This window comes from Frieseomelitta varia, unplaced genomic scaffold (assembly GCF_011392965.1).
Source record: "Frieseomelitta varia isolate USP_RPSP 00005682 unplaced genomic scaffold, Fvar_1.2 scaffold_676, whole genome shotgun sequence".
Taxonomy (NCBI): domain Eukaryota; kingdom Metazoa; phylum Arthropoda; class Insecta; order Hymenoptera; family Apidae; genus Frieseomelitta; species Frieseomelitta varia.
This window is the reverse complement of record NW_025110452.1, coordinates 75,604-91,914: the sequence shown is the minus strand read 5'-3', so window position 1 is coordinate 91,914 and position 16,311 is coordinate 75,604. Positions and strand designations below refer to the sequence as shown.

The 16,311-nt window shown below is 31.7% G+C and overlaps 2 protein-coding genes across 8 annotated transcripts; one reads left to right on the top strand and one right to left on the bottom strand.

Moving 5' to 3' along the window:
• Window positions 1–126: 126 nt before the first annotated feature.
• On the bottom strand, window positions 127–15,861 carry LOC122535137 (protein dopey-1 homolog). Of its 7 annotated transcripts, none has more exons than XM_043666386.1 (26): window positions 15,488–15,861; window positions 14,699–14,928; window positions 14,295–14,572; window positions 14,052–14,217; window positions 13,224–13,413; window positions 12,979–13,154; window positions 12,624–12,896; window positions 11,000–12,548; window positions 10,648–10,910; window positions 9,435–10,572; window positions 8,942–9,361; window positions 8,544–8,854; window positions 8,274–8,475; window positions 7,793–8,194; window positions 7,574–7,710; window positions 7,307–7,463; window positions 6,859–7,230; window positions 6,676–6,790; window positions 6,312–6,483; window positions 6,021–6,232; window positions 5,794–5,946; window positions 5,523–5,718; window positions 5,099–5,110; window positions 4,629–4,796; window positions 4,438–4,549; window positions 127–2,393 (listed from the first exon to the last, which is right to left on the bottom strand). In XM_043666386.1, exons 2-26 carry the CDS (start codon window positions 14,752–14,754, stop codon window positions 2,190–2,192), a joined length of 7,434 nt encoding a protein of 2,477 aa, XP_043522321.1. In that variant the 5' UTR covers window positions 14,755–14,928; window positions 15,488–15,861; the 3' UTR covers window positions 127–2,189. The 7 variants fall into 7 exon arrangements, with proteins under 7 accessions (XP_043522321.1, XP_043522314.1, XP_043522319.1 ...); XM_043666379.1 differs by having other exon boundaries at window positions 6,652–6,790; window positions 15,488–15,860; XM_043666384.1 differs by having other exon boundaries at window positions 6,652–6,790; window positions 7,592–7,710; window positions 15,488–15,860.
• Window positions 3,024–4,413, top strand: LOC122535141. Its single transcript, XM_043666389.1, has 2 exons — window positions 3,024–3,262; window positions 3,779–4,413. Exons 1-2 carry the CDS (start codon window positions 3,175–3,177, stop codon window positions 4,306–4,308), a joined length of 618 nt encoding a protein of 205 aa, XP_043522324.1. The 5' UTR covers window positions 3,024–3,174; the 3' UTR covers window positions 4,309–4,413.
• Window positions 15,862–16,311: the final 450 nt, after the last annotated feature.

Below are 16,311 nucleotides of genomic sequence, written 5' to 3'. Positions count from 1 at the left end.
TTTAGCGATACAAATAAATCAGACGCGATCATACGTGAAATTCATTTAAATATGCAGATTACAATAATTTCAATTTCATATTTAATTGATGAATACGGGATGAAAAAGCAGGTGAATTGTGCAGTATTTTGTTGAACATTAATTTATTGTATAAATTTACATATTTCAACATAAATATATATGAATACCACTTAATTTGTCTTTGTCAATATGTTTTACAATGTTTCACATTTTAATTGTGCAATACTTCCATCATTGAATTCTTGATCTGTTTGTTAACAAAAATATGAAATAAAGAGAGGAATTGAAAAGCAAGAAAGATAATATATATATTTTATGAAAAATATATATATTATCATGGAAGTATTGCACAATTTAAAAAGCTGTTTAACTAAAATTATATCTTAAAATATTTACAAGATATAATAATGTTTAACAAATTGTTTCATTGAACAATTGAAATTGTATTTTATATAGAAATTAATGTATACACTATCAAATAATTGCATAACTGCTTAAATAAAAGATTTTGTTTAAAAGAAATGCATTAAATTTTTGTAAAATGTTCTTCAATTTTCTTATATAATACTTTGAAATAGTTATAATATAATAATGAACGTCATGAAAATTCTTATACAATTAGAATGAAATGTTTTTAATAGAAAAGTTATTTTTTCCATTTCATGTAATAACAAATGCATATCGTTTAAATTATGCATATAATTTACATTATGCACATAATTTAAATAATTAAATTATACATGCTTTTTCAAAGAAAGTAACAAATGCCTTTGCACGAGCATTGATTATAAAATCCTAACTATAAAATCATAACTTATGTAAATACATTTTTTTCTTGTTACTTAATTCTTTAATCATAAGATCAATTAATAATGTACAGTATTTTGCATATGTTTATTCAGTTAATTTGTTCCGCATCTAAATAGAAGTAAAACAGCGTAAGAAGGTAGTAGTGATTATATAACATAATGTATATATAAATATATACAAATATAAATATATATATGTATGTATGTATGTATTTATATACATGCATATATAGTAAAACCAAACTGGCAATTATATATGTCATAAATAAATTTTGTTTTAGAGATTGTTTAAAAACTCGCATATTCTTGAAATCTTTATGTGTTTATATATAAAAAATAATTTTACAAGTTTTTTTGTTGATTTCTTCTTGATTACATATAAATCAATGAATCATATGTGTGAAGATTATAATTTCATTAATAAAATAAGTTTTTACTAGGTAATAAAAGTAAATTTGATTTTTAATATAAACTTAGGTAATAAGTAATAATCAATATAGCAATACCGTCTTAAATAAAAAGACATGGTAATAATATTTACACACATAATGCATAAACGCATTTCCTGTTTCCATTCTCTCGTTCATATATATGAAATTTTTGAATCTAATAATAATAATAATTAATATCTCCCAATATTTGCTTTAAAATTCACTTATAGTTGTTTGTTTTTAATTTCCAAATTACGAAAAATAATAGAAGCAAGGTTTAGATGACAGTAATATGAACTTGTAAATGAACTTGTTAAAGATGTGGGCTAAATCAGCTCAATAAAATTTCCTCGGATATACTATTTCGTATTTTTCACAAATTGACGAATTTGAAAAAGATAAGAAATTTTAGTTTATATACATATATCTCACTGTATCGATCACCCTCGAAAATTTCATTAATATTAGGATAGAAGAATATGTATGACAAACAGAACAAATAACTTTTTTGGAAACAGTTGAAAAAATAACACTTCAATAAAATGTTATGTTACACTGTACATGTTTTTCTACAGATATTGATACATATTCAGCTAGGCACCAGCCTGGCGTATCTTTTGATAACTATTCACAACCGAATGAGGAGACAAGTTAGAAGCTTAACTAATAGAAATCAAATATTCTTTCGAATATCGCTATATAATACATGTTCTATTTAGTTCGTGATATACAACGTGTAGTGATAAAACTGTATAGAATTGATTTTATGGAACTAGATTACTCCTTTCAATAGAGTTATGTTCTCTTAATTTATCATGTTTAGATCAAAATGTTCACGCTAGTGCATTAAAAAAATATGAAAGAATAAAGATGCTTCTTCCATCTTTCTCCTTTACAAAGTTGTCTCGTTACAATGCGTATATTTCTACTACCTTGCAGCTGGCATCTTTTCAAGAAAATCTTGTTCGATCACTGTTTCCAGTTGTGTTATATTCAATGGTGCCTGTGCATCACTCGATCTGCGACTCAATGTTGTAAAAAAATAATGCAGATCTTGCAACGAACGTATATTATTCGATGTTAGGAGGAGTTCACCGGGTACAGCTTTCGCGGTGCTTACCTCCTGTTTGTACTGGAATAAAATATCAAATGTAATATCAAATTTTTTTCAAACAATTCAGTAATCTGTTGCATCTGTGTTATTATAAATAAAATTATTATAAATAAAAGCAGAATATAATGTCAGTAATGTACATTAAATACTTTCATAGATTTCTATTCCTCACTTTTCTTTTTACTATATAAAAATGAAAATCATTAATGTAAGTGATACAAAGTTTATAATATTGCTTATAAAATTCTTAAAATCTGATTTAATAGAATGTAATATAATGCTAAGCATAATTTAGGCACTAAACTATTGAAATAGAGAGTGATTGGCATAGTTACAAAAGTAAAATGTATATATCTATACATGATTTGCATGATACTAAAATAAGTATTTCATCAGAATTATTGAAAATAGACCAAAATAGTGCATTCTATTTAATCAAATTATAATTATTTAAAATATTAAGATAAAGATATAATAAAGAAAAGTGAGACGAATTAATACTAATTAATACTAATTTAAATACGAATTAATACTAATTAAAAATAAATCTTTTTAAATTAAGATAATTTTTATTAAGATTAATTTGTATTTGTGATATTTTTCTGTTTAATAGAAGTAAGCTTAGGAAATTATAAACTATTAAATATAAAAATAAATGTATAGTATTTTGTTTAGTGACAATTAAAATAAATTTTACAATTAAGAGAAATATGTGAGTGAAGTTACATACAGTGTTAATTGGGTATATTCATAATAAAAGACTGTACAAGGCTTACTGTCAATCAGTTTGAAAGTGGCCATGGCAGTGACTGGACTAAGAACAATTACTTGTTTTATTTTTTACCTTATAGTAGTAATAAATGCTCGTAAATGTTATACACAGTCACGTAAGTGTTTTTAATATATTTAAAATAAATACATATATGTCTTACAATGAACAGAAAATGTGACAATATTTAATTGATTGAAATGATAAACTTCTTTGATTATATTTTTGTTATGATAGTATATATAATTTTTAAAAAGATTTTACTGTATAAAAAATCTTTAAAAAGATTTTGGTAAATTGTACATATCATCATAATCTTAAAGTTACTTCTTAATTTATTACTTTGTCCAATATATAAAGAATCATTTTTTAAATAAAAGTTAAATTTTTTTTAATACATTATTTATTTTGAATCACTTAAATAAACAGGAAAATAAAAATACAATTAACGGTTCATTATAATTTCTTCACTTTCAATGGACTCGTTAAAGTTAATTGACTGTAATTAATAGAAATGATACAAATCATACAGTAAGCTTACTTGAATAATATTTCTTATAACTGAAAAATGAATTAAATTTTATATTATACTTATTCACAATGCATTTTAATTACATTGGTTTTTTTTTTATAGAATATACGGATGATTCTGATTATAAAGATTTACAATTTTACGAAAATATGCCAGTAAACTACATTGAAAACTTTGATAAAGATCATCTGGATATGGTTCAGGATGATTTTTACATTTTAAGTAATTTCGAAGATGCAAACATACAAAATAGAGTTTACCCCCATAAAAATGATCTTCAAATTCCGTTTGAAAATAATGACGATTCTCTCAAAAAAAGGTCATCTGTTGCACAATTAGAGTGGTATAAACCCGACAAAGTATACCGATATACGAAACATCGAATTCCTGGATATGATTATGAAGAACTTGATTATATGATCACTAAAAACTTTCAACAATGTGACGAAAGGTCTGTTTGGACCCATTGCCTCTGTCAGTTTACTTGTACCGAACCGGATATGGTAGACTGTTACACGCCATGTAATAGTGGATGCGAATGTAAAGAAGAATATGTATTTGATGAAAAAACGCAACAATGTCTGCTGCCGGAACAGTGTTTTCCAAAGGAAGATAATTTTTACATCACATAACTTGTACAAGTTAAAATACAATGTTTTACTATACTTTTAACATACAACAGAATACTGAATTTATATTAATTTGAATAAAGTGACGGGAAGATTTATACAACTGAATGTAAACTGTTTTTTTAAACTTACCTTAGTGTCCATCAATTTTGCTATTCTTGTAATGTGTGGTACGAAATCAGAAGCTAGATTATTGTTTTCCATGGATCCTGCCGCTGAATCTCCTACAAATGCCCATCTATACCTATAAAAAATTTTCAATTTTATATAAGTTCCTTTGCAAGAATGGCTCGTTATAAATGTTGTTTGGATTTTTTACTTACATTTGAAATTGAGGAAGCCTGTGTGCAGGTAAGAGTAGTGCCAAATCTAATAATTTAGCAGCAGCAAGTTGCAATTGCAACCAATGAGGATGACCGTGTGCTTGAAGTCCATTACTGGCGTTTACAGCCCAAGATGAATCCAACACTGAGAGTAGTTTTATATGCGAACTGTACAAAATTAAAAAATATAATGTATTTAGAAAAAATTAATTTAATTAATAAAATTTTAATTTATTTTCTTTATTGTTTACTGGCTCTAGCATGTTGCAATCAGAAGCAGAAAAACGAAACACACATTTCCCACTATTTGCCAATACTACAAAATATTCCTTGAAGAAGTGTAATATTATTTTCGATGAAGGTTTCATAAAAATTAACAATATTACATTTCTTTCAATTAGAATGAATCTAAAATGTACAAAAATTTACATTTCATTTCATATAAGTTAGCAAGAAGCATTCGAAATTACCTGCCATGACGACTGATGTCCCAACACCAATCAATTTATGGAGGCATCATAAATTCCACCAAATCACGGATACCGAAACAGAGTCAAAAACAAGATGACATTAGAGGTATTATTAATGTTAGTGAGGAGAACGGTTCAATTAGGACAAAACATTACATGTGTTTAATGAAAGACTATATAAAGACTACATGAAATTTTCAAGATCGTTTAATTAAAAAAAGAAAAAAAAATTGAATATGATATTTATAAATAATAATTGATATGGATATCTTAAATAATATATATCTTAAATGTAGTAATAAAATGTATCCTAAATAAAACATTTTTCTTTTTTTTTGATAATTCTTAATATCATGCATTAAAAGCACCAAAATCCCAAAAGCAAAATAACTTCAATACTTAAAGGCATAAAATATTACTTTACCTGAATTCTTCGCTATCTGTGTTCAATTCTTGTTCAATGTATAGGAAGACTTGAACAAGTTCGCTAACTATTACCGGCCATAAGGAAGTTGTATGTTGTGGAGACATTCTAAGAAGTAATACTCGAAAACATAGAAATACTTGTGCTTGAACAGATGGAATCACCTGTGGTAATCGTAAACTGTCCGCCAGTCGTTCTAATAATAAATAACAAATAATGACGATAAAACCAATATTACAGAAAATGAATTGATGTTTCAGAGATAGTTTACCTTGAATTTCAGGCATATACTTGTGATATTGATCCATTTCGCTACAAAGTATCACATATGCTAATCTCTTTAAAAGTTGCGCTTTCTGCTCATATTCTTGTTCTTTTGAAGAGAATATACTGATACTGCTACTTTGAGCCATTGAAACGCGGTCTGCAACAAAATAAATTTATCAAAATTAATAAAATTATTGAATAAATATTCTTTTTTTTCAAAAGGATAAGTACTCATTAAATCTCGGAAAGTTGTATTGTCATGTGTCATTAAATTATCTATGATAGTCCTCCAATATGGTAAACACGCTGGTGTCATTTGAAAGAAAGCGGAATCAAGTAGAAGATCCAGCACATCTTTGCGCCATGCTTTTCTTGTATATTGATAACCTGACAAAGAACTTAGTAACTGGGAACAAGCCGTAAACGAGGCAATATTTTTTGTCCTAAAAGTTTAGTAATTAGTAAAACATAATACTAAAACAAAATTGATCAAAAGTTAAAAAAATAAAAGATAAATCTTACGAATGATTCTTAAGATATGGTGTAATATTATACATGAGGTTGGTTAACAGCGTTACTACGCGTTCTTTTTCTTGAGAACCATAACTAACATCCAATAAAGGTGCTACTATTTCAGCTAATACTGCTTGAGCTTGAATACTATATGCTGCATTAGGTGGTGTGCCAGGTGTTACTGCAAAAAATGTTTTTGTTAGTTTCTTTGTTGAATTAGGATTAGAATGTTAAGGCATATTGCTCTAATATGGAAAAAGAAAAGAATAAACTTATATAAATATAAACAAAAAATTGCTAATGTAAAATGAAAAATAAGAATTTTCTAAATGAAAAGCACATTACGCACCAGCACCACTTTTGCCTTCTTTACCTTCCGAGGATCCTTCGGCAACTTCGAACGCATCTTCTCGTACTGCTAAGTTTCTTCTTAACCAGGTTGTTTGTTCAAGACATGCTCCGGCTATTTGCGAACATGACTCAATCAACTGAAACATTTTTAAGTTGAATGTAGATACGGAAAAAAAATTTACTAATTGAAAATAAATGTAAGTACCTTTGCTGACACATCTTGTAGATCTCTAATATCTTTTTTTTCTTGCATAGGAGGACATTTCTGTACATATTCGTTTAAGATAGCCAATAACAGAAATTGAGCAGGTGCCGTCAAAGATAGGCCGTCCTTGAGCAAACCAAGTAAAGATGCCCAAGATTCAATAAGAGATTGAGACGTGTTACTTTGCATATAAACGTAAAGTAATTCTAACACAGAAACTTCCAATGAGAAATCTTGTTTCACACCATGAACTGGTGGTTGATTTTTTACGACCTGATGAACAGTTTGAACCAGAGTATCGATAGGCATCACACGTATCGCGCTTACTAAGTGAACCATAACTTGTTGATTTGAACAAGCTTCTGGAAGCACCTAAATAAATAAATAAAATAATAGCATATAATATCTAGGAAATTATATTGTTGTAGATTTTTGATAATATGATTACCTTTTTAGAATTACCAGAAGGCTGCCGTCTCTCATGCCAGGCAACAGCAATAGCGGCCAAAAAGTTCACACCATGGTGAAAAGATATAGGAGACAAGAGTTCTAGAAGTTGATGTTTCACTATTCTTGGACTACCTACTACGCAACTCGCCTGATCACTATATTTTGATTTAAAAAAGATTTATTAGTGCAATATATACTTTTAATTACTTCAAGTAAAAAAAATAAAAAAATAAAAAAATAAAAAAAAGTTGAGAATAAGACAAACTTGTCCTTGGTTGCTAACACTGCTTGCCAGAGAGTGGAAAGAGATGCGATTATTCGTGGTAAGTGACTTAAAGCGGTTCTTCGAGCATGCTGTTGTAGTTCATTGGCCCCATTTTTATCTTTTGATGATGTAAGCTCCTACAAAAAGAATATACATATATATATTTTATATTACAATATTTGGAAAAACATTATTTGGAAACATTTTTTATATTCTTACTGAAGAGAGTGGGCTTGGCATAAATACATGGATAAGATTATTAAATATTTGGCCTGGATTTGCTCCAGGTATTCCAGTCTGAACTGTGCCGCTCAAGGGTTGACTAAACGAGAAACCTATTTGTTGCGATGTATCCAATAAACAATAGTGAAGTAAAAATGTTAAAGCCTCTAGATGTGTGACTGTGTAATCCGCAGGAAGACAACACTCGACTGTACTTATATCTTGCAATTTCGTCGGCGTTGTAGTTTCTTCGTTAATGTAATACGATGCTAAGTGTTCGATGTTGCAGCATAATTGGTGGATAACTGACGTAACTGTAGATGTTAACGAAGGTCCCATAAACGGAAGACTCGACGTAACGAGAGTTGTCCAATGTTGATGTAAATGTCTCATGTGATCCTATAAACAATTATAAACCAAATTATAAACCAAAAGTAAAAAAAGAATCGTTGCGAGATTACTAAAAGTTCACTTTTACCAATTGTAAAGCACTTAATATGCTGGCAAGGAACATTGGCTGTTGTGGAATTGGTGCACCAGGCAAATACTTCAAACTATTTCCCGTAATGTTAGGAATGGTCTTTATTGGAGTACTTGGTGTTGGTATAATTGGTGGACATATTTCTTCGCCTTTTTGATTACTACATTGATGTTCCAACATGATTAAAGCTAACAATAATCTTGAATAACAAAAAATATTTATTAACATAATGTAAAATATACGATTCTTTGTCTTTTAAATATTTACCTTAACAGTTGTATTTGGAAAGCCTCTGTATGATCGCTTGCACGATATTTGCATTTACTTGTATCATTGTCTGTGACCGGATCATTGAATAAAATGATTTCTTCTGTAAATGTAAATATTTCTTCACATTCCTTATGTGCATTTTTCATATTCATCACACTAGATACAAGACAATGTAATGCAACTTTTTGTACTTTACACTTAGTAAGTAGATCGATTATATAACAACTAAAACCTTTCCCTGAATCACAAACGATAGGAATTAATTCGGAGAATGTAAGTGTTAACAGTTCTGCGCTTGCAAGTTGCACCTGATAACAAGCCAATTTCAATTAATATTTATACAAATTTATTTACACGTAAACAAAATTTTTTAATGTTAATTTTTTAATGTTCACCTGTCGATTCCCTGAAATTTCTTCATGCGTAAGTCTCATCTGTCCTAAATTAGGATAGTAACTTCTAGCAAAATAAAGGCACACACTAATTAAAACTTCTAAATACATGCTACTTCTATAAGCTGCTATGAACTCTGTATTTGCTATCTCTCCATGAAAGTTCCTTCCAAATACACTTTTCCGGTGTCTAGCTAGTAAGTTTAATAATGTTGTGTTTTTTGTTGTATTGGTTACGCTAGTTGTTGCAGCACAACATAGAAACATTCTAGTATTGGTCAATAATTCGTTCCGAAGTGTACGCAATGCATAAAGTGTTCTGTTCGAATCGTAAACTCCGCAGTAAAGCAACATATGTGAATGAAGGTTGTGTACTCCGATTCCAAAATTGCGATTCGTTTTTGAGTTTTGAGTCTCATCAGTCTGCAAATATAATGTTGAGATAATACAAAACTGACGTATTCAATTAGTGAATATAATACGAAGGATCACTTACATTTTTAGATGGTTCAACAACGTCGCAAATTTGCATTACTTTATCAAGCACTTCGTTTAAAATTTCTTCGACTATACTATTCCCACTAGAGTTACTAAAATATTCTTCTGCAGTTGTACTAACATCCAGGTCTGCTTCTTCATCATCCATTGTCCAACTAGGTACTTCGACGCTTGCTTCGAAACTTCCAACATCATGGACATCGTAATTCGTCGCGAATTCATTTGTGCTATGATATTTGCCCTTGATGATAGTACCTGCTATTTCTCTGGAACTGCCTGGCATTATTATAGGCTCTTTCTTCTGTTTCGTTTGCTTATTGGTGATTTCAGGACTACTGGAGTCGAAACTATTGGTGATTGAATCCAAGGATGAGCCTACTTCTCCATTTAGCTTTTTAAACCCACTTTTTTCTTTCGCCTTTAAGCTGGAATTTGCCGATTCGTAAAAACTTTCGTCTAAGCTAGCAGTCGAACCTTTGTCAAAATCCATCTTCTTAAATCTTGTTGCATTCTTCAACAACTCCGTTGTTAAGTTTGTCTTCTTCACACTGGGTAACAAATCATCCTCCGTCAATGAGTCATTAGAATTTTCATTGCAGTTAAGCGATAAAGGATTCACGAAAACAGAAATTTTTCTATTGCCAGATATACTGGGAGGTACTTCGAGCTCTTTCATAAATTGATTTTTTTCGGTTACATATTGATTACAATTATCACCAGCAGCTAACGTTGTCACAGCGAATATTCTTTTCACTTTTACAGGATTTATAGCTTTCTTCTTCTTTTTACCCTTTCGCCATTTCTTATCTTCATCCATGTTATCACTAACGTGGTATATTACATTTCCATCTACTGAACTGATCGCATAAATTTTTGCTGCACCCTCTGTATCGTCTTGTATCTCAGACCTTTCTTCTACGGAATCATTTTTCGTCAGGACAGTATTGCTATGTTGTATACTGACATGTAGCACGCTCATACGACAGGTAGATGGATCCAGGAGTATTATCAATAACGGATCCACTATACGTGAAATGTCACCTCGCATTAAAGAGTGCAGAAGCCATGACTGAGCGTGAAGTTTCAGAGGAGAGTTATCTGCTAGCTGTAGATTATCCAGTATTTTTAACAATGACCTATAGAATAATTTATTAATAACAAGTGAGACAAGACATTATTAAAAAAGTATATTAAAAAGTAATATGACGTACTGATCGAAAGATTTCATACAGCCTCGCAATCTAGGGTTTGTTTCAATTTCACGCCCAAGATGCCATAATGTAGCGAACCTATTGAACGCTTCTATTCTTTTTTCTATATTTTCTGACGTGAGTGCCAGTCCTATCACATCCTCCACTGCATTACAGGAATTATGTAAAGCGTGGTGCAATTCATGTAATAATTCAACGCACCGCATTCTGTATTTATGAGCAGGTAATTCGCCAAGATGGTGCCACAAGGAATGCGCTAGTATCTTAAGAAAAAATATGCTTATTTTAGATCTCAAGAAGTCTTTATTAAAAGTTTAAGCAAGCTCATAATGTATGAAAATATTATGAATACCTGAAATATATTAGTATATTGCAACAAGTAAGTTATATGCCATTGTTTCAATAATGGCACCATAATTACAGCCGTTATTCCCTCTCCGCTTTTTGGATGGGTTTCAATGTCGTTATGAGCTTTCAATAAAGCTACTAAATCCAGCAACGTAGCAATACTGGTTAATTGTAAAGCAGGTTGTTTTCCCAACCAGCAAGCACAAACTACTAAAACTTTCAACCAATCTGGAAGAACAATATTTCCCTTTGGTTCTTCTTCAACAAGCAGTCCATCACCAGGGAGAAAATATTTTGGAAATGTAGACAGTTCAACAAACAAGCTGGAGGCAATTTTCGTAGCTTCATCCCATTCTGCTTGTGAAACAGAATCGATATACAGATGAAGAATGTCTAATTGTTTGGTATCTTCTGTCACAGAACTGTCCTGGCTGAAGAAACCAGAATCCTCCATATTCAATCTGGAGCTCAATAAAAGTTCTAAATACCGCATTCTCTCATCAAAACTTTCCCTTGGACATGGTATTATCAAATTATCGAACATACTTTGAACTGTTTTGTCTTTACTCAATACTCTATTACTAATTAATTTAACATAAAAAGTCTCATACTGTCTTAAACACTTTTCTAACATTGAATGCTGCGCTTGAAACGCAGGAGACGGTCCTCTACCCAAGGATCCTGTGGAACCCATAGGACTACTTTTGCTTGACTGTTTCAACGTAGACAATTGATCCTTAGATGGAGAATTAATGATACTTTCAATATACTCGGTCTTTATATTGTCCATGCTTTTATTTCTTGGCAAACCTTTGGATTCTGTATTCACCATTACTGAAATGTTGGTACTTGGTTCCGGTAGAGACTCGCTTAATTTCGAGGTACTTTTACTAGATTTTTTTTTGGACTTTTTGTCGGATCGTTTGGTAGCACCTCCCGAGTTTGCTCTTCTTCTAGGACTAGGGCTTTTTTCGGAAAACGAACTGGTAGCTGTGTCCGGTTTATTCAATTTACTATCGGATTGACTCTTCTCCAAAGGAATCGCGGTTAAGGAATTATCATTAATTGTTGTAGTAGTACTGGTAGTTATATCCAATTTCATTTCCAATTCGTTTTTCTCCGTATGATTCGAAACTACTGTCGGCTGTACTTTTGTCAGAATCTTTGCGCATAATCGAAGACTTCTCGAAATCTCCATAGGAGATAAAAGATCGATATGGTATAAAAGTTTACTAATGATCTCATAGAACAAACCGGGTAGATGCTCGGAAGGAGTGTCTATAAATGCATCCAACGACACCGTTTCGAGCAGGAATTCAGTCAATGTACATACTTCCATGAAATTCGGCATTCCGCTACCTACAGGTCTCACGATTATGTCTTCTGTTTCCTGTTTATTTTTTGCTCTAGCTTGACAAGCCTTTCCGAACAAATATCCACAATGTATCCATACATAAGATGGTTCCAATGTTGAAAATAATAAATTTGCTGATTTTACTACTTCGTTCGTTTTTGGTACTCTGTTTGATTGACCGCAGGCATTATAAAAAGTTCTGGAAATAAAAGATGAACATTTCTATATTATTGAAGATTATTTTGCCGCAGTGGTTTTGAATATATTGTTTTACCTAAAAACTTCAAATAAAATATCATCCAAAATTACTGGACCAATGTCTGCCTTTTCTAACAAAGAAACCAATATTCTGTATGGCTTTAAATCTTGTGGACTTTCCTCGCAAACAGTTTTTAACAATGACTTTATTGCTTCAATTAACATTTCCTTCGAGTACATATCAAAATAAGTAGGTGTATTTTCCGTGCTTTCTGAAACTTTAGTATCCGTTTTTCTTTTTAAAATAGATGTGCTTACTTCAGTTCCCAAAAGCCAAGCAAATAATCGCCTATATTATAGATAAAAATTATATATTTCTAATACATCAAATTCGTTACTTTTTATGCATATTTTTTATTTCTGCATTTTACCTATTCAAACTCATGTCTCTTCTCAATATGGTAATAAGAGCAGCTGTGACTAGTGATACCATGTGTTCATATGTTAATTGACTATTATGTACAGGAAAACCAACTAACAGCAAATCCAAAGCACTCCTTTGTACTAACACAGAACTGTCTTGTACACCAGCACAGAGAGCAGTAACCTGATTTATGAGTCACAATCAATTAATGAAACATAAACGCATGATATTAGTAACAATTTTTATTTTTACCATAATATTAGTGTCTGTCCCCATGATGTATTTTTGTTCTTCCATTGGCAGTTTCTTGTTGAAATGTGCTAATACAAAAGATATAGCAGGTAATCGTATACCAGAATTTGAAGCTAAACAATCCCATAAACATGCATAAAAGTGATCTGGACCTACTCCCTCACATACTTTCTCCAATAAGGAATTAGTCCTAAAAAAAAAAAACAAATTCACAAAATTTAAGAAACTATTTGAACTCTTGTCTTATGATCCATTAGGGGTGTCCGGATACCCGAAATTACGGGTACCCTACTGTTCGAGTCGAGCTTACATAAAGTACTTTACATTCTTGTACTACAATTTTTTACAGATAATAGAAATGATTACATATCTCTGAATGCATATCCCATAATTAAAAATATATTTTTGAAATACTCCTTCGCCATCTTCTGCTCCAGTAGAGCGATTTCATTTGCAACGATAACAAACTCGCCTAAAGCAAACAGATTAACTAACGAAATGTTCAAACAAAAAATTGTACTAAAAACAAATTTATTAAATAAACCAAAATTGTGAAAAAAGGACTCCTGATTTTTTTTCTTTATATTACTTCAGTAAACATTTCAAAAATGTTAATAAAATGTTATTCGAAGAATTTATTCGAATAATGCCCACCTCTGATCCTATCCCCCTTGAACTTTTTCCAATTCGATCCGAAATCATCGGGCTACCCAAAATCATTCCCGCCCGAGCATGCCCGACTTTGTGTGAGCCTGACCAGAACCCGAAATTTCAGGTACCCGCACACCCCTATGATCCATATATTGTTTCTATTGTTATTAACAATACCTATCAAAGTGATCAGAACCATCCTCCAAACCAAGTAAAACGCCACTTAAAAATCCACTCAATCCAGGCCTTAATCTCTCTCCAAGAGGTACAAAATGAGTTTCATATACTGTCAATAAAGATGGTCTTACATTCATAGCGGCATGACCCAATAATGGAAATAGACCTATAGAAAAGAAGTTCATAATATGAACATAAGCTAATAAACAAATTTAAATTATACAACTCAAAGATTAATCTTACCAGCACTATATATAAACAGTTCATGACTCAGTCTATTAGTGCCCATACATTTGAAAATAATGTCATAGGTTTCTAAAGCTTTTAAATGAACACCGGATGGCAAAGCAGGATGCATACATTGTGCTAATCTTTTAGATATCTTAATTCTCCTAGGGATAACCGGGAACTTCATGTGACTTAATAACACCTTGTTTAATTTTCCAAGTGCAGAGATTAAGTCCGCCCATTCGCTGGTGTATTCAAAGCTCTTTAGAGCTTTGTCGACGGCGGACACATAGCTGTATAAACATACAACATACTTTAACTTGTATAGAAGATTAAGATTCAATGTTATTTTTCTTTGTGCAGTTTTATTAATAGAATGGAATATAACATATATGTCAGATGTGAAACACTTTACTTACACTCTATATTTAGAGTCTTTCATGAGTTCAAATTCTTCCAAGGCTATAGAACCCATCGTTATTGGTGTCTTATTGTAATTTCACAATAAAAATAGATGACTATGTATCACATATACTTGATCTTTTTTACATTATTCCAGCACTGATCGGTATCACAAATGATTCATACGAAGCAATCATCGCTCTTATCACGCAGCACATTGTGTTTAGATAAAGAGATGCCCCTCGGTCTGAAAAAGAAATTCACTCTGTGAAATCTTGCAAATACGCAACTTGTTCGCGCGTTTCTCAACCTTGTTTGCACTCGCACCGATAAAAATAAACTGTAATGTTCAGATATCGACAAATGGTTCAACGATTTGTCGCTGCTTCGTTCAAGACAAATAGCTTTATCTGTACTGCTAGAAGTACACAATTGTGTTAATCTTACCATACGATCGACAAACGTTATACCATTTTCGGGAAAACGACATTTGTTTCTTATCATTCCGAGAAATCCATACGCTCTTACTACGAGATTATCGAAAGTTTCGTATGTGGAAGAAAAAAAAAATTTAAACACGACCAAATATAGCTCCGCGCTTCTTTTGTGTTTATACGCTCACGGCTGTCCGTCTCGATGCCCGTTCCGCGTGCAAGTTACTTAAAAATATTTCGGAGAGACGACCAGAGGAAATGAACGTCGAACGTCGATTTGAGGTTAATGAGATACTGTTTACGTAAACGAGTTTCAAAAATTAATAATGACCATCGTATCGCGCGTAGATAAGTCTCGAACGAACACCTCACCTCCTGATGTTGACATTTCGAATTTGCATATGTCGTTAAGGGTGAAGGTGAAAAAGCATCGATCACGAACGCGACCGTGAAGGGATGGATATCGGAGGAAAAATCACGGGAAACGATAGGAATCGCGGGATCGCTCGATAATCCTGAGAACGGATCACCGCCGCAATTTCGTCAAACAAGCTTTGCCATCATTTCGTACGATACGGACTGTCTGAAGTTGGTTGTGGCTGAACCATACAAGGCGAAACACAGGTTTTAACCGCACGTCACCGCGTGCATCGATGCCGCTTATTGCATTCTTTTTTTCTTTTCTTTCATTTGTGTATGTCTTTGGTCACGTAACAAACAAGATTGTAACCCGCGTGACGTGAAACGGTATAACAGTAGTTCGACTAATTGGCTGAAATTCTGTCTTACAAACTGGCCGTCGCCATCCCCACGTTTCCTCGACGGTGTGTCTACGAAGTGGAATTTTCCGAGTTCTTTGACTTTCAATGACTCACGTATAACTATTTAATTGTCTCTTTATTCATTTAAAATTTTTGCCACATACCTTCTCTTTTTAATCGGTCAGATTTGATTTTGACCCGCGGTCAGTTACCAAGATTAGTATGTTACTGCAATTTGAAAATACCGCGTTCTCTGGTTTTCAAACATTGCCGCGGTAAATTGGTAATTTGAATTATCATTTGTTAATTTTCCACAGGAGTACAAATAGTCGTGCAACTTTTGTGATGTATTTTTTGGTCAAAGTTCACTTCGAATGTAGAAACTACGTATTGTAAGCTCTTTTAGTACAAATATTGTTTTATGTACTTACCAAT

What these genes read in the sequence shown, in the direction of transcription:
- LOC122535141 (XM_043666389.1), top strand. Translation starts at nt 3,175, where the DNA reads ATGGCAGTGACTGGACTAAGAACAATTACTTGTTTTATTTTTTACCTT. An exon ending in TAAATGTTATACACAGTCAC is followed by an intron (nt 3,263 to 3,778) that starts GTAAGTGTTTTT and finishes TTTTTTTTATAG; the next exon opens with AATATACGGATGATTCTGAT.
- LOC122535137 (XM_043666379.1), bottom strand. Translation starts at nt 14,754, where the DNA reads ATGGGTTCTATAGCCTTGGAAGAATTTGAACTCATGAAAGACTCTAAA. An exon ending in TTCCAAATACAACTGTTAAG is followed by an intron (nt 8,476 to 8,543) that starts GTAAATATTTAA and finishes TTGTTATTCAAG; the next exon opens with ATTATTGTTAGCTTTAATCA. An exon ending in GTGTTAGCAACCAAGGACAA is followed by an intron (nt 7,464 to 7,573) that starts GTTTGTCTTATT and finishes ATCAAAATATAG; the next exon opens with TGATCAGGCGAGTTGCGTAG.